Raw genomic sequence first — 27,318 nt, 5'->3', positions numbered from 1 at the left:
CCCCGCAATTTTTGTATTTGTTTTGGCGAAGCACGCCTCATTTATTTTAAGGATATCCTAAAGTGACTACATTTCTATTAAATTCGTCTCTAAAATAAAAGAAAAAAAATCCTAACTAATTACATGCTTAAAAAAACATAACATATTAAATGCTAGATTAAGACAAATATTAACAGAAAGGAATATTACTAAAATTGTAATTATAAGTAAAATACGGAATCGACAAATAATATATTCAAAAGAAACTAATTATCATATAACTAGATTAAACACGCATTGTTAGATGACTTGAACCGTCGAAATTAATTATTTACAACTATTTGAAACTAGAATCAATCTTAATTACTAATGCATATTCGAAAGTTTATTAAATTTAAATGTTAACTCGTCTTGTTTGAACTCAAATCATGCCATAATGCCTAATTCGCGAAGTTAATTTAAATTCATGCTTTAACTAAATTTAGTTACATGTTCACGATTAACCTAATGTTGACAATATTAAAACCTTCATAGCCAGTGAACTTAATCAGTTTTGCCAAGCCGATTCACTAAAGACCAACTTATGTTATTTTCCTCTTATTCCAATTATTAAACAATTTGACAGTAATGAGCATGCTTAAATATATACTACCTAATAATCAAGTTAAAGCAAAGTATTATTTAATACATCACTACAAGATGCCTAGTTATGCAAAGCGACAAAAATTTACAGAATAATAATACATGAAATAACCTAAATACAATTAGTAAAAGAAACAAAGAAAAAGCTAAATTAAAACTTCAAAGTTCCATTCTTCATATGTATTCATGCTTTCACATTTCAGCTTACAATATACCAAAGTTACAGTTGTGTACTTGGTATTGTCAATACAAGAAGAAGAAGGTCAGCAAAGTAGTATGTAACACAACAACATATAGCAGCAGAAAGCCCAACACAGTAGCTTCAACACCTCAATTCAGAAATCCTAGCAACACAGAGAAAACTAGTAAAAATGAAGAAGAAAAATAGTCCGGAAATCTCTATTTGTTTTTTCTTTCTAGCTTTGAACTCTCTATGGTGTTCTTCCGCTCTCAATATTTCAGAAAATTTGGTTCTATCTTTTTTACTCTCTCCAAAATGAATTCTGTCCCTGTATATCCTATGTATCTAGAGTGTATACCGCGCCCTCCGCCCCCTCTTTTTTTCTTCTATCTATCTAGTTTTTCTTCTTTTTTTGAACCCCCTTATTCCTAAATTTTCTCTTGTATTTATAACAAAATTTTCGAAATTTTCAGATTTGTTTTTTTATTAGTTTATTATTTTTTAATTAAAAGAAATCCCACTTACAAATTGCTTTTATTTTTTTAGAAAAAGAAATCCCACCTTTATTTACTTTTATTTTTAAAATTCCAACTTTAATTACTTTTATCTTATTTAAAATCCCACTTTTTATTTTTTTAAAAGAGAATCTCACTTTATTTAACTTTTCTTTAAAAAAACAAACCACTATCTTTTCTTTTTCTTTTAAAAATGCTACTTTCAATTACTTTAAATTTTTTAAATTTTCAGATACCTTTATATTTATTTTTTATTTCCAACCTTCTTTTACTTTTTAATTTTTTTAAAATTTCCACAAAACTTTTTATTTTTTTAAATTTTCTACATTCTTTTACTTTTTTTAAAAGAGAATTCCACCTATTTTTACTTTTATATTTTTTTTAATTCAATACTTCCCTTTTTCTTATTTTTTAAATCATTCCCGAAATTATTATATATATTTTATTTTAAAAAAAATAAAATAAAATTTTCGGATTTTTTATATAAAAAACAAAAAATAAAAAAAATATTAATAGTGATAATTCACTTTTTAATTTTTTTTTTGGTATTTTTATCCTATAATAAAAAGTATAATAAAGCTAAAATAATAGTAGGTTAAAACACCCTAAAATATTTACATAAAAGAAGTGATAAAAAATTAAATGTTGTCAAAAATTAGGTGTTCACAGCTAACCCTCTTTGCTCGAAAACACGAAGAGCTTTCGGGCAAAGATAAAGTGAACAATGCGACTAATTTTTTATCATAACATTATTCAAAAGAGGAAGAAAATAAAAAAGGAAAGTTGCAACCGAGTCCTGGTTTTGGACAACCTACATATCCCTGGTTATAAGGGAATCAGGTCACGTGTAGTTCAGAAAGTTTTGGTAGCTGGGACTACAATGGGATTGCGATGTTACTGTTACTGTTGTTGCATGCTGTTACCACTGCTTTTCGATCTCCTTATTACACCATTGCTAGAAACAAAACAAGAAGTTATACTAAGCTATGATCTATGAATTACAAAGATTTATTCTCGAGCTTGGTCATGTGATTGTTGCTGCCTTGTTGCATTGTGTTTTCTCTAGTATTTCTTTACTTCTAGCTCGACTTGTGGTCTTCCTTCTGATTTTTGCTGGGGATTTTTGTTTTAACCCTCTGCTTTACTGACTTCAAACTTCAATGTATTTCCTTGTTCTGCAAGTGGGCTCTTGACTCCACCTTGACTTTTGAAAGATGACACAACCTCCATTCTCCAGGCGGACTCCTGACTTTCATCAGCAACTTTGAAAATAAAATGCATTTGGCAATGATTTATGAAAATATATATTTTGGCAATGTTTATACAAGCAGGACCACTCGGTCGAAATAAATTAAATGTCCTTTTGAGGAAGGATTAAATTCAATATCCTATTCGAGGGCGGATGAACCCAAAATATCCTATTCGAGGGCGGATGAACCCAAAAATATCCTATTCGAGGGCGGAGGAACCCAAATATATCCTATTCGAGGGCGGAGGAACCCAAAATATCCTATTCGAGGGCGAATGAACCCAAAATATTCTATTCGAGGGCGGATGAACCCAAAATATCCTATTCGAGGGCGGATGAACCCAAAATATCCTATTCGAGGGCGGATGAACCCAAAATATCCTATTCATGGGCGGATGAACCCAAAATATCCTATTCATGGGCGGATGAACCCAAAATATCCTATTCGAGGGCGGATGAACCCAAAATATCCTATTCGAGGGTGGATGAACCCAAAATATCCTATTCGAGGGCGGATGAACCCAAAATATCCTATTCGAGGGCGGATGAACCCAAAAATATCCTATTCGAGGGCGGATAGACCCAAAAATATCCTATTCGAGGGCGGATAGACCCATCATATCCTATTCGAGGGCGGATAAATCCATCTTCAAAACTTGAAATTTAAAGAGTGAATTGTATACCTCTATTATACGGGCGGGCTCCCGACTTCAAAACTTGAAATTGTCTTACCTCCGACTGTTTTTCTTAAAATCGTGATGTCTTGCTATCTCTTAAAACTTGAATTGATTTCCTCGTTCCTCCGAGAAAATTTTCGACAATGGCAGAAAATTTTCTGCCCCAATTTTGGTGTTTTTCCTTGTGGCATGTTTTTTCGCCATTAATAAGATTTCCTTTTCCTGCTTCAAATCAAAGAAAATTTGTTAGTTTTAAAACATGGTGAGTGGTCGTGCCACTCTTGTTGGGGATGGTTTTTCCTTTTCTCCCTTCCCCGTTCTGTGTTTCATTACGCTATCAAAACTTGCTGGGGATTATTTTGCTGGGGATGAATTTTCCTTTACTTCCTTCCCCAATCTGTGTTGTCCGACCCTCTTGGAACTTGGTCGAAAATTTGTCGGGGATGCTCCTACATCTCGATGATATACTGAGGTCCCTCTTGGAATTAGGTCCACAATTTTCTCAACTGTTGTTTTCCTGTTTTTCTCCAACTTCCCTTGGAAATTTGGTCCTCTTGGGATCTAGACCCATTCATCATTTGGTCTTGCGACCAACTTCTTTTCGCTTTATCGCCTTATCTTTGGCCTATCCTATTCGCATTTTGCTTTGCATCATTTTGGCAACTGGTAGTAAGCTATGAAAATCCTTTTCAAAAACAAACTGCTGGGGAGGTAAAGTCTTTAAACCAAGAAATGAAAAAGTGATGATCTTATAAAATAGAAAAAGAAGAAGTCTTTCTGAACAAATGCTGGGGAAAAGGAAAGAAAAGAACTTATCTGAATGATATAACCGATCCCAACAATCATGTCGCGCATTCCGGATTAATCAACCCAGTCTATTTGTATCAATCAACCCTTCAGACGGCCTCATGTTGCTGGGGATAAACAGGCACTCAACTCTTTGCCAAATACGGATCCTTTCCGCCAATCTTGTCTTGTCGCCTCATAGTGCCCTTCGAGGGGTTTTCACTAATAAGACTCTCTCGTTTATCTCAATTCCCATCGTCTTATGGTGCCTGTGAAGGTTTTCACCGATAAGACTCTCTCGTTTTATTTCTCTCATCTTTCGTCGCCTTATGGTGCCTGTGAAGGTTTTCACCGATAAGACTCTCTCATTTTATTTTATTTTTCAGCTGGGGATTGGAGTGTTGCCGATATGACTCTCTCTGCTGGGGATTCTTTTCGGTTATCAATTCATTTCCAGTTTATGATCCTCTTCTCTGCTGGGGATCAGAGTGTTATTCCCAACTTCCGTTTGCATGACTTGGCACTTCTCGGATACTGATCGGGAGGTCTTTTTTAGATATCAATATGGGTTTTTGTGTATGGTTAAAAGAAAAGGGGTATCAAGAGGGTTCAAAATCATTTTGATGGGTAAAACATTACAACTCTTGGAATCGAACTTTCTTCCCAAAATTACAAACACAACTTGTGCCCCAGTTTTCTTGCTTGGGGATTTTTTTTTTGTTACACCATGACCGAGCCGTGAGGCGCCTACATATCCTTCTTTGAGGAATCAGGTCAAACGTAGTTCCCAATTCCTTTATTTTTTTTTTTGACTTTTCTTTGTCTTTATTATCATTATTTTTTTTTTCTCTTTTTTATTCATTTTCATTACTGATTCCAAAAAGAGGGGTATGAAAGAATAAATAAGGCTCAAAAGGGGAAGCAACGGTTAAAGTGTTTGGATAGAAGAAAGAATTGCCTCTGTCATTTCATTCTCCGATAAATGCTAAGTACAAACAAACAATAATTACAATTACAAGAAATCATACATAGTATCTCTTAACTAGGTCAGAATTGATAGCCATGTCGACGCATTTCCCTTCGATATCTGTTAAACATAAAGCGTCATTGGGCTTGATCTGTTCAGATTGCGATAATCAACACACACCTAGATTTTTCCTCTTTTTTTTTGGCACTAGCACCACATTAGCCAACCAATCAGGATATCGAGCGACCTGAATAACCTTAGTATTCAGCTGTTTGGTTACTTCTTCCTTAATCTTCACACTCATGTCGGTTTTGAACTTCCTCAATTTTGCTTGACGGGAGGAAATGTCGGGTCAGTGGGCAATTTGTGAACCACTAGATTGGTGCTTAAACCCGGCATGTCGTTGTATGACCATGCAAAACGTTTTTGAATTTAATAAGTGCTTTGATTAGTTCTTCCTTGATGTTTGGTTCAATGTGGACGCTTATCTTAGCTTCCCTGATATCATCTGCATCCCCTAGATTGACGGCTTCCGTGTCATTTGAGTTGGGCTTTTTTTTCTTTTTTTTTCAAATTGGCTCAACTCTCTGTTAATTTCTTCGAAGGCTTCATCCTCATCGTATTCCGACTTATCATCACAATCTTGTACTATAAGTTCGAAATCAGATTGATTTTTTTAGACTAGGTTGAAGATCCGTCGTGCATCACATGTCATTAGAACCAGTATAAAGAGAACTGTTTAGAAGAGAAAAAGAAGAAGAAAAATTAAAACAAAATAAGGAATGAAGAAAAAAAACTTTCACTTTATTAAAATTCGGGATAGCAAGGTTTCACACTTTGGCGAGCACAAAAAAAAATCTGGATTACAACCCTGGAATAATCCAGACAACAAGAAAGAAAATCAGAGCCCACTACCAAGACTCCCTTCGTATAGGAAGAGGAGTAGTCATTCGATTGTTGATTTTTGCTTTCAGCCCCACAAACTGTACATTTGCCCCACTGGACCATTTTCCCATCACCATAACTAGCTTGTCATCTACCTTTTCCAACTATACCACCGCTTTTCCACTGGTCGACTTTTCTTTTAAACCGACACAGATCATCATCACTGTTTGTGAGGGTTTCTTTAGCTCCTCTCCTTCGTGCACTAGCTCGATCATGTGGGTTTCATGGTGTGCCGGCAACGGGTTCTAATTGATGTTGGGTACCTCTGGTGTCTGAACCTCAATATGTTTCAACTTCCAACACTTCTCGGTATCATGTCCGGGAGCCCCCGAACAATACTCACAGCTTACCGAGTGGTCCATATTTTTGGGAAGGGGATTTGTCAATCTGGGCTCAACAGGACTCAACAAGCCTAACTGCCTTAATTTGTGGAACAAGGCAGTATAGGTTTCTCCCAACTCAGTGAATGTTCTCTGTATTCTTTCATTTCTGAAAGCCTGATTTCCCCGGAAACCTGCCCCTGGAGGGTTCCTGTAGGCCCTTGGCGGCGGATAGGTATTTTGTGGAGGTGGGTATGTATTTTGTAGAGGTGGATATGTGTTTTGGGGAGCCGGCGCACACCATTGCGGGCGAGCCGGAGGCTGAGTGTATGTCTGGGCTTGGTGCACGGAGAAGTGTGGTTCTTGTGGCGGGTAATAGGGTTGTGGAGGGTAATTTGGAGTGTGAGGGTAGTTTGGGTGATGGGGTCTGGGTTGGTAGCGAGGGGAAGGACCTCTCGATCTGGACCAGTTGCCTCTATTGTCACGACCTCTTCTCTCTTTTTCTTTCCAAGCGCACTCCCATGCCGCTCTGAATGGCCTAAGTCGTTGCCTTGATTGCCGAGTAACTCAGGATCTTATTGGACTTAAGTCCCTCTTCTATCATAATTCCCATTTTCACTACTTCATTGAAGGATTTGCCAACTGACGTCACCAAGTGACCAAAGTACGTTGGCTCTAGAGTTTGCAGAAAATAGTCCACCATTTCGTTTTCCCTCATTGGAGGATCAACTCTGGCTGCCTGTTCTCTCCACCGGAACCCAAATTCCCGGAAGCTCTCCCCGGGCTTCTTCTCAAACTTTAGCAATGTGAGACGGTCAGGGACTATCTCAAGGTTGTACTGGAAGTGACCTACGAAAGCCTGTGCTAGATCATCCCAGGTGTACCACCTGCTCGGATCTTGTCTTGTATACCATTCCAGTGTTGACCCACTTAGGCTTTGGCCAAAGTAAGCTATCAGCAGCTCGTCTTTGCCACCAGCTCCTCTCATCTTGCAACAAAAACCCCGTAGATGTGCCACAGGATCGCCATGCCCTTCGTATAAATCAAACTTGGGCATCTTGAACCCTGCCAGCAATTGGACGTCAGGGAAAGGGCATAGGTCCTCGTAGGCCACGCTGACCTAGTGGCCTAACCCGTGCATGTTCCTGAAGGATTGCTCCAGGATTTTGACCTTTCGAATCACCTCCTCATGTTCTGTGTTCTTAACCGGTTTCTCAGCTTCCTCTGGGATCCCAAATTGAGGTGTATATGTGTATGGCTCATGAGCTTTAAAAGTGGGTTCACGAGGAAAATATTGGGTGTCGTGAATTTGGAACAGTGGTTCACTAGACGATCTTTGTAATGTGGTTGGAGGAGGTGCCACAAAGACAGGAACATTTGGTGGTGGAGGGTTTTGATTGGGTGGCGGAACTTGGGGATCATAGGCATCTCTCCCCTGATAGTAGTGGTAGCTTGGGAAGCTTGTTGAAAGGCCGGGGGAAGGGTATTCTGGCATGTCCCGGTGGGGGAGTAGGAGTGACAACTGGTTTGGGCCCCTTTTGCGCCTTAGCCATGGCTAGTTGAATATCATTCATTTCCAATCTCATTTTTTCCATATTGGCCATCGCCTCCTTCAGCATCTGATGTGTCGTCTTTTCCGACTCAACACTATTTTCTGAGTCAGTTATGCTTTCTGGTATAGGCCCTTTTGATCTTGTTTGATAATGGTATAGTGCCAGTACGCTCTAACAAACTAACTGTTTGGAATTGGACAAACAACAAACTTGTTAGCGTTAGAGTTTTAACAGGTATTGCAATTGCACGTTGGGGGATGCAATGTTCTTAGGCAGTTAACCATTTCTAACATGTTTTTGCTCCTACCGCATGCATCCTCCCGGCTTGTTTTATTTGTGCCTTTTTCAAGTGTTTCGGAAACCCTCCATTCCCTCTTTTTTCTTTTTTTTTTCTTTCTCTCTCTCTCTCTCTCTCTCTCTCTTTTCTTTTCTTTTATTCACTTTCTCTTTTCTTTTTTAGCGGTGGTCGAACCTTATGTAGATTGTCTACGTATCATGTCCCCGCATGAATCAGACCTTGCTTAGTTCGGACCAAAAAAAGATAAATAATAATAAAACATTTTTTTGGAATTTTCAATTTTCATAATAAAACAAACTTGATTACAAAAGTTTAAAAACTGATCATACTAACAGACTTTGCCAAAAGACAACAAACGGTCTCGAAAATCAAATAACCCGCATACTCTAATCAAAGAATTACAAACTCAAAAACAAACAGCCAGATTCCTTCCTCTATATGCCAATTTTAACCAAATGGTTGTTTTTCAGACGTGGCCCCTTCTCAATTTTACATGAATTTTAAGGTCGGGAAGGATTATTTTACGACCTTTCACAAACTTGTTCGTTCTTTTACGAAAATAGCCTTTCGACAACTGAAAGATACTCTAAGGCTATCTCGGCAAGAACGGTTTAAGACATTACCGAAGTCGGGCCGGCTTATTTTAACTAAAAACCAAACGGTATTCACTTGACCACTGACTATTTTCTTGTTTTTCAAATAATAAAAGACCTGATTTTGCAAACACGACCTTTCAGCACTTCGGAGACAAAGATTTTAAGGTTGTGCGGGATAACTGGTCACAACCAAAAAGAATGACCAAAGATGGTCGTTTATGCAAAGTCAGCCTTCCGGCGTCCCTTTCGAGAACATTCGGCGATTTTTGACAAAACGGCGTGACCCAACTTATTTATGACTCTTTTCTTGTTGTTTTTTTCTAATTAGAATAAAAGACCCAGTATTGCAAACACGGCCTTTCAGCGCCTCAGGGACGAAGATTTTAAGGTTGTGAGGGTCAAAAATCAAAACATAACCAAAGGTGGTTGTTTATGCAAAATCAGCCTTCTGGCGTCCCATTTGGGAACATTTGGCTAATTTTGACAAAAACGGCGTCACCCGACATATTTATGACTCTTTTTTCTGTTTTTCAAATCAAAATAAAAGATCCGGTAAACACAGCCTTTTTAGCGCCTCGGGGACGAAGAATTTAAGGCTGTGTGGATAACGGGTCAAAATTCTAAAAGAATGACCAAATGTGGTCGTTCAGCCTTACGGCGTCCCTTTTGGGGACACTTGGCTATATTTGACATGAGCGGCATTACCCGACTTATTTATGACAAAAATTCGACATTTTGTTTTTTGGCTATTTTTGCAAAGGAGAGGTTGGACATCACCCGACTTATTTATGACAAAAATTAAAATTTTGACATGTTTTTTTTTTCTTTTTTTTGGCTATTTTAGCAAAAGGGGAAGTTGGACCTGATTAGGGCTGCCTACGTATCTCACATCCGGTGAGAATCAAACCAGCGTAGTTCACCATATATAAACTAAACTTTGTACACAATACTCCTTTCTTTTCTAATAAATCAAACTAAAAAAAAATTCTTTTTCAAAATTTCGGCAGGGTTTTAACACTACTTGGATATTGGTTTTAAAAAAAAAGTAGTTATCTCCCATATCCTATATATATATATATATATATATATATATATATATATATATATATATATATATATATATATATATTTTCTTTTTTTCTTCAAAATTCCTTATTTCAGAAGCCGGTCAGCATCCAGATCTGAAGCAAATAAATGCGCAAAACAAACAGGATGCAGCAGGATGGTCTTTTTTCATTTCAGGTTGCTTGTCCTAGACGGACCCAACCCCTGTGTTGAGTCCCCTAAGTCAAACGCAGCATGATGCAAATAAACGTTCCTACTAGGGATCCGGCATGAAGTCAAGTTATTCTAGGTTCAACCTGGGTATATGTTTTAGACAGTGTACCCGAGCGGACAACTCGAGTCGAGGAGGGGGCTACGTACCGGGGACCCGCGGGATCGTCCGGCTTTGTAACTTGTCCGACCTCTTTCTTATTTCAGGTATTGACACTAACAGAATAGGGAGTCTTGACCAGCAAGCTTCTCCCCGGAGGTAAGAAGAGAAGGGTTTCGGCACAGTTTATATACAGTTCAGATAATATCAAAGCGGTAAAAGCAGCATTTAGCACATTAAGCCCAAAAATGTAAAATCAGACAATAAACAAAGCCAATTATAACAATCTATCTAAGCTCGAATTCTGAACCCTGAACCAGAGATTCTGGGTTTTGTTCCCCAGCGGAGTCGCCAGAGCTGTCACACCTTCTTTTTCACCCGCGCCGCCGCAAAGGGGCTCGGAAGGGAGTTTTTTTCAATTAAAGGACAATCGAAATGAGATTTATTTATTTGTTTCAGAGTCGCCACTTGAGAGATTTATGGTGTCCCAAGTCACCGGTTTTAATCCCGAATCGAGGAAAAGAATGACTCTGTTTAACAGTCTGCGCACCAGAAATCCGGATAAGGAATTCTGTTAACCTGGGAGAAGGTGTTAGGCATTCCCGAGTTCCGTGGTTCTAGAACGGTCGCTCAACTGTCATATTCGGCTTGATTATCTGATATAATACATGTTGAACATATGTGTGAATTTTAACTTTTAACCGCTTTTATCATTATTATTATTTTTATCGAGAATTGCAACCTCGTGAAAATATATCTCGAACCACGTCACAGTCAATGTACCCGTGGTCGTCGACACACTTCGACTCCATTGAGATTTGGATTTGGGCCTGTAAGCACGTGATTTTTGCCCTATGAAAGAATTACTCCCAAAAATTCAAAATAAAACGATTTTCCTTGGTGTGCAATTTTGAGAATTTTGTGACATTTTGGATAATTATTTGTATTTGTCTGTGCATGTTTATTTGTTAAATTAATAAAAAAATACAAAAATATGTCGCATTTGCATTTCGGATTTAATTATACAATTAGGAATAATTAAACTTGTTTTACAAGAATGAAAATTACAAAAATATGCATCGTTTTGCATTTTTAGCATTTAATGTCCAATTGTACAATTTTATGCTTAATTATTACTTAATTGTGTGTTAGTTGTTATTGGGAGTTAATTTGCGCTTTTATAAATTAATTTAGTTCTATATGATAATTTAAGGATTTTTAGAATTTAGTTTTAGAAAAATAAAAGAAGAAAAGAGAGCAAAAATATAAAGAAAATCGGAATTGGGCTCTTCTCCAATTTTGAACCAAGGCCCAAAACACTTATACCCAACCTTCCCCTACGACCCGGTCCATTTCAAACCGGGTCGACCCGGTCTGCCCCATAACTAAACCACCCGCCCAACCCTTTTTCTTCATTTTCATTTTTTGTATCCCCCAAACCCTAAAACCTATCCGCCCCCCTCCCCTCTCTTCTTCTTCCTCTCTTTCTCCTCCTGCTCCAAGCCCCACCTCCCATGGCTGCCCCTTGCAGCTTCATCCAAACGACCATGGCTGCCCCCTCCATCGTATTCAACCACACACAGCTTCTCCAAGCTCATCCATGGCTGCCCTCCGCGTCTTCTTCGTCGACACACACACACGCTCACCACTGCCCAAACCACCATCATCTTCTTCTTCGTTCCATGAACGTTGCTCCACCAAGAAACCTCCAGTCCGACATTCTGCCACGACCAGCCACCAACAGCCAACTGTTGTTCCCCCGTCGTCTCTGAGCTTTGCCATCATCGTCGCTTCCATTGCCGGAAAAACCAGCAACGACAGCCAGCTCCTCCATGTCCAGCCATGAACGTCCACCCAAACGACCATTTGTTGAACAAACATAGTCCGTCGAGCTCCAACCTCCCATGACTGCTGCTTTTTCTGCTCCAGCTTCATCTTCTTCGATGAGCGTCGAACCATCGTCAAGTTTCAGCCAGCTTCACCTGCTGCCTCTTCTGCTTCATTTTTTCCAGTCCAAACGACCTCCAGCCTCACGTCCAAACAACCTACTGTCTCGTCGTTCTTCAGGTTCCATCCGTCGAGGTCGTCGTTTGTCGTTCTGAGTTCATCGAGGTTAAAAGAGAAGGTGGGTTGTCGTTGAAGCCAAGATCCGTTGGTTGTTGGCAGTCTTGGTTCAAGTTTTCCGTTTCCGTTCGAGTTCGTCGTTGTTCCGATTCGGTTAGTTGGTTTAACCAATTCGTGTTTATCATTTTTTTTTTCTTCAGTTTTTTTTTGTTTATGTTTTAGGTAGAAATTGTCAGTTTAATTGTAATGTTGTATGATTTAAGTTGAAGTTCAATTAATTATTTCTTCAGTTTGTTTTTATTAATTTAAAAGGATTTAGTTTTAATATAGAAATGTGTTAGTTTAATCGTTTGAATCATTCATCTTTGTTGTTTAATTTAGATTTAATTCGTGTTCATTTTATTGTTTGAAGCTTGTTAGTTTTTCATCAAGTGATTTAATGTGAGTGTTTATGTGTTGGTCTTTAGTTTTTTATTTAGTTTGAATCATTCATCTTTGTTATAATGTTGTTGGATTTAATTTGAAGATCAATTGATTATTTGAGTTTAGTGATTTGAATCTGTTTATTTGTTTTGTTTAAGTTTAATTTGAATTTGAGCTCAATGATTTGAATATACTTGTTTGTTATTGTTGTTGAATCTGAAAATAGGTTTGTTGTTAAAAATATTGTTCAGTCAAAATAATTCCGATTGTTGCTTTGTTGTTCATCGTTTAAGTTTGAATTTGTTGATTGAACTGGATTAAGGATTGGTTATAGCTGGTAATTTAATTTTAAGTTCTTAGATAATTTTGAAGTTTAAACAGATTTTGAATCAGGGCAGTAACAGTAGTTTTAGGGGTAGAACGGGAATTAACCAATTGCATATTATTTGATTATGGTGGGGGACAAGACATAATGATAAAAGCAAAAAGAAAAAGGTTAATAATGATGTCTTCTTTTGACCATTCAAAAAGAGGGAACATGGGGGGCCCATGTTGACTACTTTTACTAAAAGTAAAAATTAGAAATAGTGTAGGTAATAATAAAAGTTAAAATGTGCACATAGTAAAAGAATATTGGGTTAAAAAGTAAAAGAGGTAAAAGGGGTAGTAATAATAGTTTAAAAAGAAATTAGGTAAAAAAGAAAAAGGGAAGAGTCTTGCTATAAATAAGAGTCATTTTTACATAGAAGGAGGAGATTTTTGGAAGAGAATGGAGAGATAGAAATTGAAGAACAAAAGGAGAGAATAAAAACTGGAAAAAGATCTTCTACTTTCCTTCATTGTTTGAAATCAACATTAATTGCTATTGTTTCATCGAAGCTTGAAGCTTCTTTCTTGGTTGTAGTCTCCTGGGTTTTCTGCTATTCCTACTGTTACTGGTCTATTCCTGTGTTGCTGAACTGTCGTTGTTGTGCTGCATTGTTACTACTGCTGCTGCTTCTCATCTTCATCTTCTCTTGTTTCCAATACCAGGTACACAACTGTAATACTAGCTATTGCAAGCTAAAATTGTGGAAGCATGAATACATATGAAGAATGGAATTTTGAAGTTTTAATTTTGCTTTTTCTTTGTTCCTTTTGTTGATTGTATTTAGGCTATTTTATGTATTATTGAATAATGATTGGAATAAGAGAAAATAACGTAAGTTAGTCTTTAATGAATCGGCTTGGCAAAACGGGTTAATTCACTAGCTATGAAGGTTTTAAGATTATCAACAGTAGGGTAATCGTGAACAAGTAGCTAAATTTAGCTAAGGCATGAATTTGAACTAAATTTCGTGAATTAGGTATTAAGTCATGATTTGAGTTCAAACAAAATTAGAAGAACATTTAAGTCTAATAAACTTTCTAACAAGCTTTAGTAATTATGGTTAAATCCAGTTTCAAATGGTTGTGAATAATTAATCTCAATAGTTTTTTTTATAACAATGCGAGTTTTAATCTAGCTATATTTGATTCTTTTGAATATTAGTTGTCTAATTTTTATTTTATTTATAATTTCGAACTTTTTTTAGTAAAATTCCTTTTCATCAATATTTGTATTAATCTAGCAATTATTAAGTCATGCTTTCTTAAATAAATAAATAAAAAGCTCGTAATTAATTAGGATTTTCTTTCTTTATTTTAGAGATTAATTTTAATAGAAAAAATGTAGTCGTTTTAGGATTTGTCCATTTAAAATAAATGAGATGAGCCTCGCCTAGTAAAATGTATAGATTGCGGGGCCCTCACAAATGTATGCATTAATTACTTAGAACATCGGAGTTGGTCGTCCAGTGAAATTTTAAGGCCTTTCCCAAAACAACAATACGCTAGTCGCTCTAGGCATGTCTTTAACAAATTATTTTCTTAAATATGGGTGTGCATTTATGTAACCCAAATTCAAATCTCAACAGAGTCGAAATGTGTAGATAACCACGGGTGCATTGATTGCGACGTGGTTTGAAATACGTTTTCACAATATTGCAATTCTCCATAAAATAATAACAATAAATAAAAATAATAAAAGCGGCTAAAAGTTAAAATTTGCACATAAGTTCGTAATTGTATAAAATCAGATATTTAAGCCAAATATGACAGTTGAGCGACCGTGCTAGAACCGCGGAACTTGGGAATGCCTAACACCTTCTCCCAAGTTAACAGAATTCCTTATCCGGATTTCTGGTTCGCGAACTGTTAACAGAGTCATTCTTTTCCTCGATTTGGGATTAAACCGGTGACTTGGGACACCATAAATCTCCCAAGTGGCGACTCTGAATTAAATAAACAAATCCCGTTTCGATTGTCCTTTAATTGGAAAAACTCCTTCACCCCTCGCGGGGGCGAAAAAAGGAGGTGTGATAGGGCCACATAAATGTGCACCCGAGTTTAGGATAATAACATTATTAAATACGCGCCTAAAGACTAACGCGCTGTTATTATTTTGGGTAGGGCAGTGAAATTTGCTAAACGACCCGTCCCGAAATCTAAGTATTTTAAAACAAATAATTATTGAGGGCCCCGCAATTTTTGTATTTATTTTGGCGAAGCACGCCTCATTTTTTTTAAGGATATCCTAAAGTGACTACATTTCTATTAAATTCGTCTCTAAAATAAAAGAAAAAAAATCCTAATTAATTACATGCTTACAAAAACATAACATATTAAATGCTAGATTAAGACAAATGTTAACAGAAAGGAATATTACTAAAATTGTAATTATAAGTAAAATACGGAATCGACAAATAATATATTCAAAAGAAACTAATTATCCTATAACTAGATTAAACACGCATTGTTAGATGACTTGAACCGTTGGAATTAATTATTTACAACTATTTGAAACTAGAATCAATCTTAATTACTAATGCATATTCGAAAGTTTATTAAATTTAAACGTTAACTCGTCTTGTTTGAACTCAAATCATGCCATAATGCCTAATTCACGAAATTAATTTAAATTCATGCTTTAACTAAATTTAGTTACATGTTCACGATTAACCTAATGTTGACAATATTAAAACCTTCATAGCCAGTGAACTTAATCAGTTTTGCCAAGCCGATTCACTAAAGACCAACTTATGTTATTTTCCTCTTATTCCAATTATTAAACAATTTGACAGTAATGAGCATACTTAAATATATACTACCTAATAATCAAGTTAAAGCAAAGTATTATTTAATACATCACTACAAGATGCCTAGTTATGCAAAACGACAAAAATTTACAGAATAATAATACATGAAATAACCTAAATACAATTAGTAAAAGAAACAAAGAAAAAGCTAAATTAAAACTTCAAAGTTCCATTCTTCATATGTATTCATGCTTTCACATTTCAGCTTACAATATACCAAAGTTACAGTTGTGTACCTGGTATTGTCAATACAAGAAGAAGAAGGTCAGCAAAGTAGTATGTAACACAGCAACATACAGCAGCAGAAAGCCCAACACAGTAGCTTCAACACCTCAATCCAGAAATCCCAGCAACACGGAGAAAACTAGTAAAAATGGAGAAGAAAAATAGTCTGGAAATCTCTCTTTGTTTTTTCTTTCTAGATTTGAACTCTCTATGGTGTTCTTTCGCTCTCAATATTTCAGAAAATTTGGTTTTATCTTTATTACTCTCTCCAAAATGAATTATGTCTCTGTATATCCTATGTATCTAGAGTGTATACCGAGTGTATACCGCTCTCTCCGCCCCCTTTGTTTCTTCTCTCTATCTAGTTTTTCTTCTTTTTTTTGAACCCCTTTATTCCTAAATTTTCTCTTGTATTAATAGCAAAATTTTCGAAATTTTCAGATTTGTTTTTTTACTATTTTATTATTATTTAATTAAACAAAATCCCACTTACAGATTGCTTTTATTTTTTTAGAAAAAGAAATCCCACCTTTATTTACTTTTATTTTTAAAATTCCAACTTTAATTACTTTTATCTTATTTAAAATCCCACCTTTTATTTTTTTAAAAGAGAATCTCACTTTATTTAACTTTTCTTTAAAAAAAACAAACCACTATCTTTTCTTTTTCTTTTAAAAATGCTACTTTCAATTACTTTAAATTTTTTAAATTTTCAGATACCTTTATATTTATTTTTTAATTCCAACCTTCTTTTACTTTTTAATTTTTTTAAAATTTCCACAAAACTTTTTATTTTTTTAAATTTTCTACATTCTTTAACTTTTTTTTAAAAGAGAATTCCACCTATTTTTACTTTTATATTTTTTTTATTCAATACTTCCCTTTTTCTTATTTTTTAAATCATTCCCGAAATTATTATATATATATATATTTTTAAAAAAAATAAATATTTTCGGATTTTTTATATAAAAAACAAAAAATAATAATAAAAAAATATTAATAGTGATAATTCACCTTTTAATTTTTTTTTGGTATTTTTATCCTATAATAAAAAGTATAATAAAGCTAAAATAATAGTAGGTTAAAAACCCCTAAAATATTTACATAAAAGAAGTGATATAAAATTAAATGTTGTCAAAAATTAGGTGTTCACACCCCCTCGTTCCCATCGTTCATTGAGTCGATGATAAATAATGTTCAGGTGATGAGGGTATGTCATAACGAAGGGGTTCATAGACCAGAGGATCCTTTCCAAGGTTACTTTATCAGAGTGTAAGATGCCTCCGGTCTAGGCAACCTAGAAGTACCGAGGAGGGAATCGAGTGAAGCTTTCACGGGTCTCAGGCTGATTAATCAATTCCCAGCGCCCAATGTCGATCCTGAGTGTAAACGGTCGTTCGTCTTTTCGGTCCCGGAGGAAGCTGAGGTCCTTTCTTCCCTAGTGGGGGTGGCTAGCTACCTCCGATGCTTGGTGACCAAAGAGGACCAGGCCGAGATGAATGCGGTGGAGATACCCTGTCTTTTTAACGAAGCCCAATAGGGGGTAATTTCTTATTTCGCGTTCATTTTTCATTTCAATGCTTCTTCAATTTTACATATTTTCTTTGTGTTCATAGGCTTCGGTGTTACATCATGAAAGCTTCCTTCGATCCCGATGGGAGAAGAGCCGTTATGAGGCTGAGATTCGGGGTCTCACCGAGGAGATTTATGCCCTCAAGCTTCTCAGTGAGCAGAAGGAAAAAGAAGTTCAAAGCCTTTGAGCTGAGCTGGAAGTGGCCCAAAAAACATAAGCCGACTTAGATGACCAGGTAAAAAGAATATTTGAAGTTAATGTCGGTGGACCGGGAATGGTATCTGATGGTCAGAATCTGCAGGTTCAATAAAAGCTCGATATGATTAGCCAGCTCCGTGAAGAAGTAGGCAAAGTAAAAGCAGAGGCCGAAGTGTGTAAAAAATATGGATCGCCTTGCCTCGGAGAAAGAAGCTGCTCGGGCCCAACTAACCTCGGTTGAAACCCAACTCCGTAACGTGAAAGAGAAAAACTTAGCGCAAGACAAGAAAATCTGAGAACTCCAATCCCAGCTCGGTTCGGCAGACTCAATTTGTGTGAATCTGATCTAGGAACTCGAAGCTGCCAAATCGAAGATTAAGGCAACTGAGGCAAATGCTGGTGGAGTGGTGGTTGTTTACCGGGCTGATGCTGAAGCTTCTCAAGCTAGAGCAAATGAAGTCGCTTATGTTGCTCAGGTTCGAGCATATTGGGTTGCCGAGCATGCCAAGTGTCAGTCTCGAAGGGAGACTCTCGAGGAAATCCATGCTCGTGGCTTCGATCTTACTGCCGAGATCAAAAATACAAAAGGGCTTGAAGCCGAAGCCAAAGCATTGGTCTCTTCTGATGATGACGATTTTGGGAGCATGAGTGGATTCGAGAGCGGAGAAGCCCCCAAATAAGATTAAGTACTTGTATCATTTTTGGGATTTTTGTATAGAATTCCGATCGGGCCACATTTTCCTTATAAATAACTTTGACATATATAAAGATCTTTCTTTCCGTCTTGTCTTGTGAGTTTTCATTTTACTTTTGACTTATGAAATTTGTGCTTCATTTATGACTTGTGAAATTGTTATTCATGGGTTCGAGGTTTAGGCAATTCGATCGAAACCGAACTAGTGTCGAGCGAGTGCTTGCTCGAACTCGAAGTAGGGTAACCCTTAGGTTTTAATTGAGTGGGGATGATCCCTCGAACTCAAAACAAAAGATAGCTCTTAGGCTTTTGTATTAGGCCGATGTGGCCTTTGTAAAAGATTGGCTTTTTTCCCTTTTCGGCTTGAAGAGTTTACTGTTAGTTATAAAATTTGTTATGCCTTAGCACGAAATAAGAAATTGTTCGAGAGTTCAAACAATTTTGTATTCGTTAGGTTTTTCGAGGCTCGATATTGTCGAAACCCTTTGTAATGTTTTTAATGCCTTAGCATGAAGTAAAGAATTTGTTCGAGAGTTCGAACAATTTTGTACCCATTAGGGTTCTCGAGGCTTGATACTATCGAAGCCCTTTGTAATTTTTCCGAGGGTATCCCTTTTAACCAATTGATGAGAATGTTCTTGCCAAGTGAGAATCCCCCGAAGAAGATTAAGTACTTATATCTTATTGGGATTTTTGTATAGAATTCCGATCGGGCCACGTTGTCCTTGTAAATAACTTTGACATATATAAAGATCTCTTTTTCCGTATTGTCTTGTGAGTTTTCATTTTACTTTTAACTTATGAAATTTGTGCTTCATTTATGCCTTGTGAAATTGTTATTCATGGGTTCAAGGTTTAGGCAATTCGACAGAAACCGAACTAGTGTCGAGCGAGTGCTTGCTCGAACTCGAAGTAGGGTAACCCTTAGGTTTTAATTGAGTGGGGATGATCCCTCGAACTCAAAACAAAAGATGGCTCTTAGGCTTTTGTATTAGGCCGATGTGGCCTTTGTAAAATAATGGCTTTTTCCTATTTTCGGCTTGGAGGGTTTATTGTTAGTTATAAAATTTGTTATGCCTTAGCACGAAATAAGAAATTGTTCGAGAGTTCGAACAATTTGGTATTCATTAGGTTTTTTGAGGCTTGACACTATCGAAGCCCTTTGTATTTTTTCGAGGGTAGCCCTTTTAACCGGTTGATGAGGATGTTCAAAGGCTTGTTTTTATTACAGAATTTGGACGTCTCTGAACCGTGTTAATTTGGTCGTAGCCTTTTTAGTTTGGGACTTGCCTCTTAGGCTTGTTCTCCCTCTATACTTCGAGCTTGTTCGAAGTGTCAGTCTCCGAGTGGGGTGGACGTGGCCTATAAAAATCTAGGGTTGCTTTTAAGGTATTATGATCGCGAAGTTTTAGTAATTCGATCTCGTTTGGTTTTTGGACGACAGTCCCCGAACATGGGGTTAATTGTTCGAACTTCAGTTGTGATTGGCCCTTAAGCCAGTTTACACAATAGATCAAGTATAAAATTGCAAAGTAGAAATTTTTTCTAAGGCAAGAGATATCGACAAGGAAAAATACTTTTCTCAATAGATGATTATACATGCGTACATGTTTGATGTTAGGGCTCGAATAACCTATATGGGCTCGGTTCATTCGACTGTTTGGCCCTTATAAAATTTTCCTATCGAGACCCCATTGTCACGAAGTAATTTCCTTGCAACAAAGTTGGCAGTCGAGGGTAATGCTGCTTAATAATTGTAAAGAAGACTCGGATATTGTTGAATTGTTCTAAGTTAGCACGATCAATTGTTGCCTCGTTAAAAACCTTGCCGGAAAAACCCATTTGGGACAAAAACCGGTCTAAGGTAAAAAGAGTACAATGCATGCTTTCAGACCTAAAGATTCTGTATTGAAGAATCTGTTGCCGACCTCGATCGAACACCTGCAGTTGGTTAGTTTAAAATATAAATGAAAATAGAGAAGGTCGTACCTTAGCAGTAGTATCGCTTTAGGAGTGATACGTTCCAATTTTTCGATAATTGTTCATCGTAGATCGTGCCGAGCTTGTAGGATCCCTTTTCGATGATATTGAGGACCTGATATGGTCCCTCCCAATTTGGACCCAGTTTCCCTTCATTCGAGTTTCGAGTGTTGAGGGTGAATTTTCTTAGCACTAAGTCTCTAATTTTAAAGTGTCGAAGATTAGATCTTCGGTTGTAGTATCTTTTGATCCGCTGTTTTTGTGCGGCCAATCGAACGAGGGCATCCTCGCATCTTTCGTCCAACAATTCTAAGCTTGTATTCATGGCTTCGTTATTTGATTCTTCTGTCGCATATCGAAACCTGAGGCTAGGTTACCCAACCTCGACCGAGATAAGAGCTTTGGCGCCATAGACCAAAGAGAACAATGTTGCCCCTGTACTGGATTTCGTCGTCGTACGGTACGCCCGAAGAACCTCGGCAATCTCTCTCTCCATTTTCCCTTAGCGTCGGTCAATCTTTTCTTAAGATTTTGAATGATGGTTTTGTTGGTTGATTCGTCTTGTCCGTTACCGCTGGGATGGTATGGCATTGATAGAATCCTTTTAATCTTGTAATCCTCAAGAAATTTAGTCATTGTGCTACCAATGACGAAAATTACACTGTGCAGTGAAGTAAAAACTTTTATGTATATATACTAGTATATGTTAAGGATATGTGATTTCACTTGGCACAAAATGATAAATATGAGAATTAATGCTAGAAATTAATAGTAAAATAAAGCAAACCAATGTGATGAACAATTGTGGCCCTCAAGCTAAGTCGCCTTCAAACCAACTGAATATGCTATTGAAAAAGTATGAATTCGATTAGTAAAGCTTAAGAGAGTTTTAAGAGAGACGTGGTATATTTCCTGATTATTAGTGTATGATGGTTACAAAATGATTAGGACCCTCTTTATATAGTAGAAGAGTCTTATTTACGGTATAACTCTAATTACAGAAGGAGATCCCATGATTAGCTAAACAATTGTTCTTGATTTGATTCGTTCCGAGATTTCCGCCATGAACCTCGTCTAGTCGCGGATATCTCACCTTTCCGTTATGGTCTTGCTCGATGTCGATCCTGTTTGGTCTCGATCATCGCTGGTCTCGATCTCGAAAGATACTTTGAATCTCGAACTCGGTACCTTATCCTCATGTCTCGATTCGATATACTACGGGGCCAGTCATTGATCCGTCCTCAGGTCTCGGTTAATCAGTAAAATTTGGTGGGCCCGATTTACACAATTTGACCGTGTACAACATGTCAAATTGTTAAGGAAATAAAGTCTACGATCTTCTTTTCTCTTTTGAGTCAAACATTATTAATAGGATAGCAATTTGAATTTTTGAACTATAAGCTAATAATTTACGATGACGAAACTAAAGATTCTTCATAATATTAGGAGTGCACGTGATTAAATTGAGAATTTTGCATCACAGCCCATCTTTAGGAGACGTACTAAAATGCACACCAAAAAAGAAACTAATATTTGGTCTAAACGAATTGCAAGAACTGTTGATTTCCTTTTTAAGTAAAGTGTTTTTAGTAAGAAAGAGTTACTGCCCTTTTGCTTGGCCTAACAGCCCAACCGAAAATGGCCCAATTTGAAGCCCTTACCCTATTTAGCTCATGTTGTACATAACTTGAAAGAAACTTTTCAGCCTTTAGCCCATTAATAAAAAGACGTTTTAGGGTTTTTATTATTTTCTTCTTTCTTCATTCCCAGCACACCAAATTCTCTTTCATCGCATCTCGCTTCTTTCTTTCTAACCCACATAGATCCCTCGTCTTCTCTTAACCTAGCTCCCGCTATTCCCCCTCCCCTACCCCCTACGCAGTTCTGTCATCAATGGCTCGAAGAAGGCTTGGGCTCTTACTCCGTCGTCCATGGTGGCAAGCAGAAGAATATCAAAGATTTTTGAAAGAAAAATAAAAATATACATAGATCTGAAAATAAATAGCTGTCAAACTTGATTTGCACCAAAAAATTACCACTAATTTTGGAAGATTTTGAAGTTTGAAGTTCTGGTCATTATTATTATGACCTTGAAGTCTCGAATATGAAATTGGATGTATCTTATATGTGTGTTGAATTCCGGATCGTTGGCGCAAAATTGTTAACCTATTGACAAGTTGAATCATCGAATACCTTCTACTACAACTCGAGACTTGGATAAAAAATCATAACTATGTAGCAGTTTGTATCAACATTGTATAATAGTGTATAATTGTGTATATGGATATACAAACACCTCTTATACATTATTATACATGTTTATACAAGTTAACACATTATTTACAGTAAGTGTAGCATTGGACATTTTATGTTTTCTAGAGAAAATATTGTATAAATGGTGTTTATATACACTTATACAGTATTGTATAATTGTGTATAAATGTGCATATTTGTGTATAATGTTGTATAATTATATGTTTTCAGTTTATAAGGATGTATATACATTGTCAGTGTGTAAGAGGCTTCCACAGAAGTTTGACACTTCCTTCTCTTCTTTTTTTATGAAAAAGATTTTGTACGCGCTGGAGGGATTCTACAATTTATTTACCAAGTTTTTATTTTTCTTTTATCCTGTTGGATTGCTTCAGCAATTGCACATAACAGTGTTTGAATTTCGTACCTTCAGATAATATGTATTATTCAGGATTTTTGAGTTGCTTTGTGACTGATTTGCATTTTTTTTATCAAATGCTTAATAATCAAAGGAAATCAAGAGAATAAAAATAACTGGTTGTATAAAGAGGGAGCAATAACCGTAGTTGATTGTGTAAAATAAACTGTCTTTCGGAAATTAGCCAATTATTTTGGGCTTATAAATTTGCAAAGTAATATCTAAACTATTATGTTACAAGTTAGGTGTGTGAGTTATATTTATGTGAAACTATCCCTTTTAGTAATGTTGAAGAATAGTTATTTATGAACTACTAAAGAGTCAAATTTAGCCCCCAAAAATACAATGCATCTAACCTATCCAGACTTGGACAAGTTAAGCTACGCATATTTTTTTAATGAAAAATTAACTTAAATAATCGTCTACTCAAGTGTTTAAATTTAAAGTAGTCAGCGAATATATAATATATGTATAATCCAGGTATAATTCTATATAATCATCATATAATATATGTATACTGGCCAGAAAAGTAAAAAGTGAATTGGACCGGCTATTTATGTAAAAATCAACCTCATTTTTTGTTCACTCGTACCCCAATCATTAGGAAAATATTTTGTATAAGACATTAGGGGTCTATAAAAAATACAAAACTTTTTCCTAAAATAGAAACATATATAATATATGTCTAATCGTATATAATCATCGTTAATCTATGTATACTAGCCAAAAAAAGTAAAAAGTGAATTTAACAGGCTATTTATGTAAAAATCAACCTCATTTTTTGTTCATTCATACCCCAATCATAAGGGAAAATCTTGTATAAGACATTAGGGGTCAATAAAAATTACAAAAACTTTATCCTAATATATATATGTGTGCGCGCGCGTATAATCATATATCATCATCGTATAATCTATGCATACTGGCCAGAAAAGCAAAAAGTGAATTGGTCCGGCTATTTTTATAAAGATCAACCTCATTTTTTGTTCATTCATACCCCAATCATTAGGAAAAAAATCTTATACAAGACATTAGGGGTCAATGAAAAATACAATTTTTTTTCCTAAAATAGAATACATTTTATTGGTGTAAAAATAATAGGACAATTTGCCGGAGGAAAAACAATAACAAGGCAATTTAAAGGTTTTTAATATATTTAATATATTTCCTTCAGTTGGTTATACACCCCGCCAAAAGCCGTTTATAATAGTCGCAGTTAGTTATATACTGGTTTTCTTCTTCTTTCCCTAACTCTTTCTCTGTTTCTACAATGGATTTCTCTGCAATCAAGATTCTGTTCATCTTCATCTTCATTTCTTTCACATACCCAAAAACTATAGCTCTCATTTACCCTCAAGATCTCATAACCCATGATTCTGTTTTTGATTTTTCACCATTTTCGCCCTCTTTTTCGATATCTCCAGCTCCGATTTTTCCTCCTACTATAGAACCTCTTGTTCCTGCTTTGTTCGTAATTGGTGATTCATCAGTTGATTGTGGTACTAACAATTTTCTTGGTACATTTGCTCGTGCTGACAGACTTCCTTATGGACGTGATTTTGATACTCATCAACCTACTGGACGTTTCTGCAATGGAAGAATCCCTGTCGATTATCTTGGTAATTTTCTTTTCAATTTCTTGAATTGAGTTAGTGAGATTTGTGAAAAAGTTGAGAATTTTTCAATTGGGTTAGTGAGATTTGTGAAAAACTTGAGAACTTTTCAATTGGGTTAGTGAGATTTTTGAAAATGTTGAGAAATTTTTCTGTTGGGTTAGTGAGGTTTTGAGATTGATGCTGGTTATTTGATTGATAGATTGTCTGTGAGAAAAATGATTCATTTCATTGAAATGGTTGATGGGTCTTTAGCGTGTTAATTTCTTGCTTTTTATCCTCTTAAAAAGTAAAAACTCAAAATTTTAGTACTGATTTTGTGAAGTCTTTGTTCTTATTAGTATTTATTTTTGAGAATTGAGCGATAAATTCTTGCTATATTTAGTGGAATTTGTAGGTAAAGATTGCTAATTTCCATTCTTTTTGTGGATTTGATTATATCAGCTGTGCGTCTTGGATTACCATTTGTGCCAAGTTATCTAGGACAGGCTGGTTCAATTGAAGACATGATTCTTGGTGTTAATTATGCTTCTGCTGGTGCTGGCATTATTTTCTCAAGTGGCTCTGAATTGGTAAAAATTTTCACTACAATTTCTGTTTTGAACCAAAATTTATGATTAATTTTATAGTTAGTAGATGATTTTGATGCTTAGATAAGTACTTAAACAAGATTAGTGTTTATGCAGGGTCAGCATATCTCCCTAGCACAACAAATAGAGCAAGTTACTGATACTATTCAGCAATTTATAATGACTATTGGTGAAGAAGCAACAGCTGATCTGATATCAACTTCTGTGTTCTACATTTCGATTGGAACCAACGATTACATTCATTACTATCTCCGGAATGTATCTGATATTCAATCTGTTTACTTACCCTGGAGTTTCAACCAGTTTTTGGCACAGACAATGAAACAAGAGATTAAGGTGCAGTATTATCTTAACACCTTCTTTTATTGTCTTCTGTGACTTTTAGATGTATTGAATTTTGCAGTTCTGTTGTTAGACTGCGTACTATAAATCCTTGTGGTTCGGCCCTTCCCCAGACCCCGCGCATAGCGGGAGCTTAGTGCACCGGGCGGGCTGCCCTTTTTTGTTGTAAGAGTTCTAAGTTAAATAATGTCTCCCTATCTAGCACAGATTGTAAGACACCTATATGGCCAAGAAAGCTGAATATTTACATATTTAGGGACAGGGCTAAATCCAGTAATTGATTTAGCAAAATTAGAACAAGAAGAATATGATTTCTTCAATTTTTATTGTCACTTAAAGCATTCACATTTCCTTTCTCCTCTTGGATGATATCTTGAAACAGCAACAAAGTATTCTATGCGAGCACTATTTGCAACTTTATCGCTCATACCTTGCTCACTTTATCGAGGATATGACCCACGATAGAAAGACGTGGAGGTCGAGGATTAGGGTTGAAGGTTGACAATTAGTAGGCTTACCGGTAGTACTATGACTATTTTTGTGTTATCTTATTCATGATTCTTTACTATTACATGTTGTGTCATTCGTGTACATTACCTTAATGTATTGTTGTTACTATTGTTTGCTACTTGTCGCCTCATCTCCATTGTGCCTTGAGCCGAGGATCTATCGGAAACAGCCTCCCTATCTTTATAAGGTAGGGGTAAGGTCTGAGTACACACTACCCTCCCCATACCCCATTTATGGGAATACACTGGGTTCGTTGTTGTTGTTGTACCTTGCTCACTTTATCGTGCTCTAACATGTTTCGATTCCCCCTACTGCTCTACTGTTCTTCCAAGATTCTTTAGTTCAACAGGTTTATTCTGCTTCTATATATGTCAGCAATGCTTTCTAAAGCTTTCTCTAGGAATTTATCTAATGTGTATATACTGGTGGAACAGAACTTGTACAATGCCAATGTAAGAAAGGTGGTTGTAATGGGACTGGCTCCAATAGGGTGTGCTCCTTATTATCTTTGGCTATACCATAGCAAGAATGGACAGTGTGTCGAAACCATAAATGACATGATACTGGAGTTCAACTTTGCTGTTAGATATATAGTTGCTGAACTTAATGAGGAGCTTGTTGGTGCCACTGTCATCTTCTGTGACGCGTTTGAAGGTTCAATGGACATCATTCAGAATCATGACCGTTATGGTGAGCGATCCATCCGTATGATTTATAACGATTTATTTGATAGGACGCATCATGTATCCAGTCTAACGTCTTTTAATCATTTCCATTACAGGTTTCAATGTAACAGATGAGGCTTGCTGTGGTTTAGGCAAATACAGAGGCTGGATCTTGTGCATTTCCCCTGAAATGGCATGCAGTAACGCCTCGAACCATATCTGGTGGGATCAATTTCATCCGACTGATGCTGTGAACGCGATCCTTGCCGACAATGTATGGTCCGGCTTACACACACCTATGTGCTACCCAATGAACTTACAGGACATGTTAGCTCAAAGCACAAGATAACTGGACCAAGACACATTCTCATTCTATGCATATTAGCATTGTCATTTCTGAATATATGATCACTGTATAGTTGATATAGCATTCTTTTTGTGTTCTATTTTTGCGATTATAACGCGGAGAGCCTTGTAAATTTCAGTATTCCTTTCTAGCTACATCATAAAA

At 36.3% G+C, this 27,318-nt stretch overlaps 1 protein-coding gene across 1 annotated transcript; it reads left to right on the top strand.

Annotated features, from left to right (window-relative positions):
- The first annotated feature begins 24,350 nt into the window (after positions 1 to 24,350).
- LOC104225135 (GDSL esterase/lipase At5g08460) lies at positions 24,351 to 27,318 on the top strand. Its single transcript, XM_009776903.2, has 5 exons — positions 24,351 to 24,706; positions 25,145 to 25,272; positions 25,387 to 25,626; positions 26,577 to 26,832; positions 26,924 to 27,318. Exons 1-5 carry the CDS (start codon positions 24,358 to 24,360, stop codon positions 27,154 to 27,156), a joined length of 1,206 nt encoding a protein of 401 aa, XP_009775205.1. The 5' UTR covers positions 24,351 to 24,357; the 3' UTR covers positions 27,157 to 27,318.

This window comes from Nicotiana sylvestris, chromosome 8 (genome assembly GCF_000393655.2).
Source record: "Nicotiana sylvestris chromosome 8, ASM39365v2, whole genome shotgun sequence".
Lineage (NCBI taxonomy): Eukaryota > Viridiplantae > Streptophyta > Magnoliopsida > Solanales > Solanaceae > Nicotiana > Nicotiana sylvestris.
This window is presented reverse-complemented; position numbering and strand designations above follow the sequence as displayed.

What these genes read in the sequence shown, in the direction of transcription:
- LOC104225135 (XM_009776903.2), top strand. Translation starts at nt 24,358, where the DNA reads ATGGATTTCTCTGCAATCAAGATTCTGTTCATCTTCATCTTCATTTCT. An exon ending in AATCCCTGTCGATTATCTTG is followed by an intron (nt 24,707 to 25,144) that starts GTAATTTTCTTT and finishes TGATTATATCAG; the next exon opens with CTGTGCGTCTTGGATTACCA. An exon ending in CAATGAAACAAGAGATTAAG is followed by an intron (nt 25,627 to 26,576) that starts GTGCAGTATTAT and finishes CTGGTGGAACAG; the next exon opens with AACTTGTACAATGCCAATGT.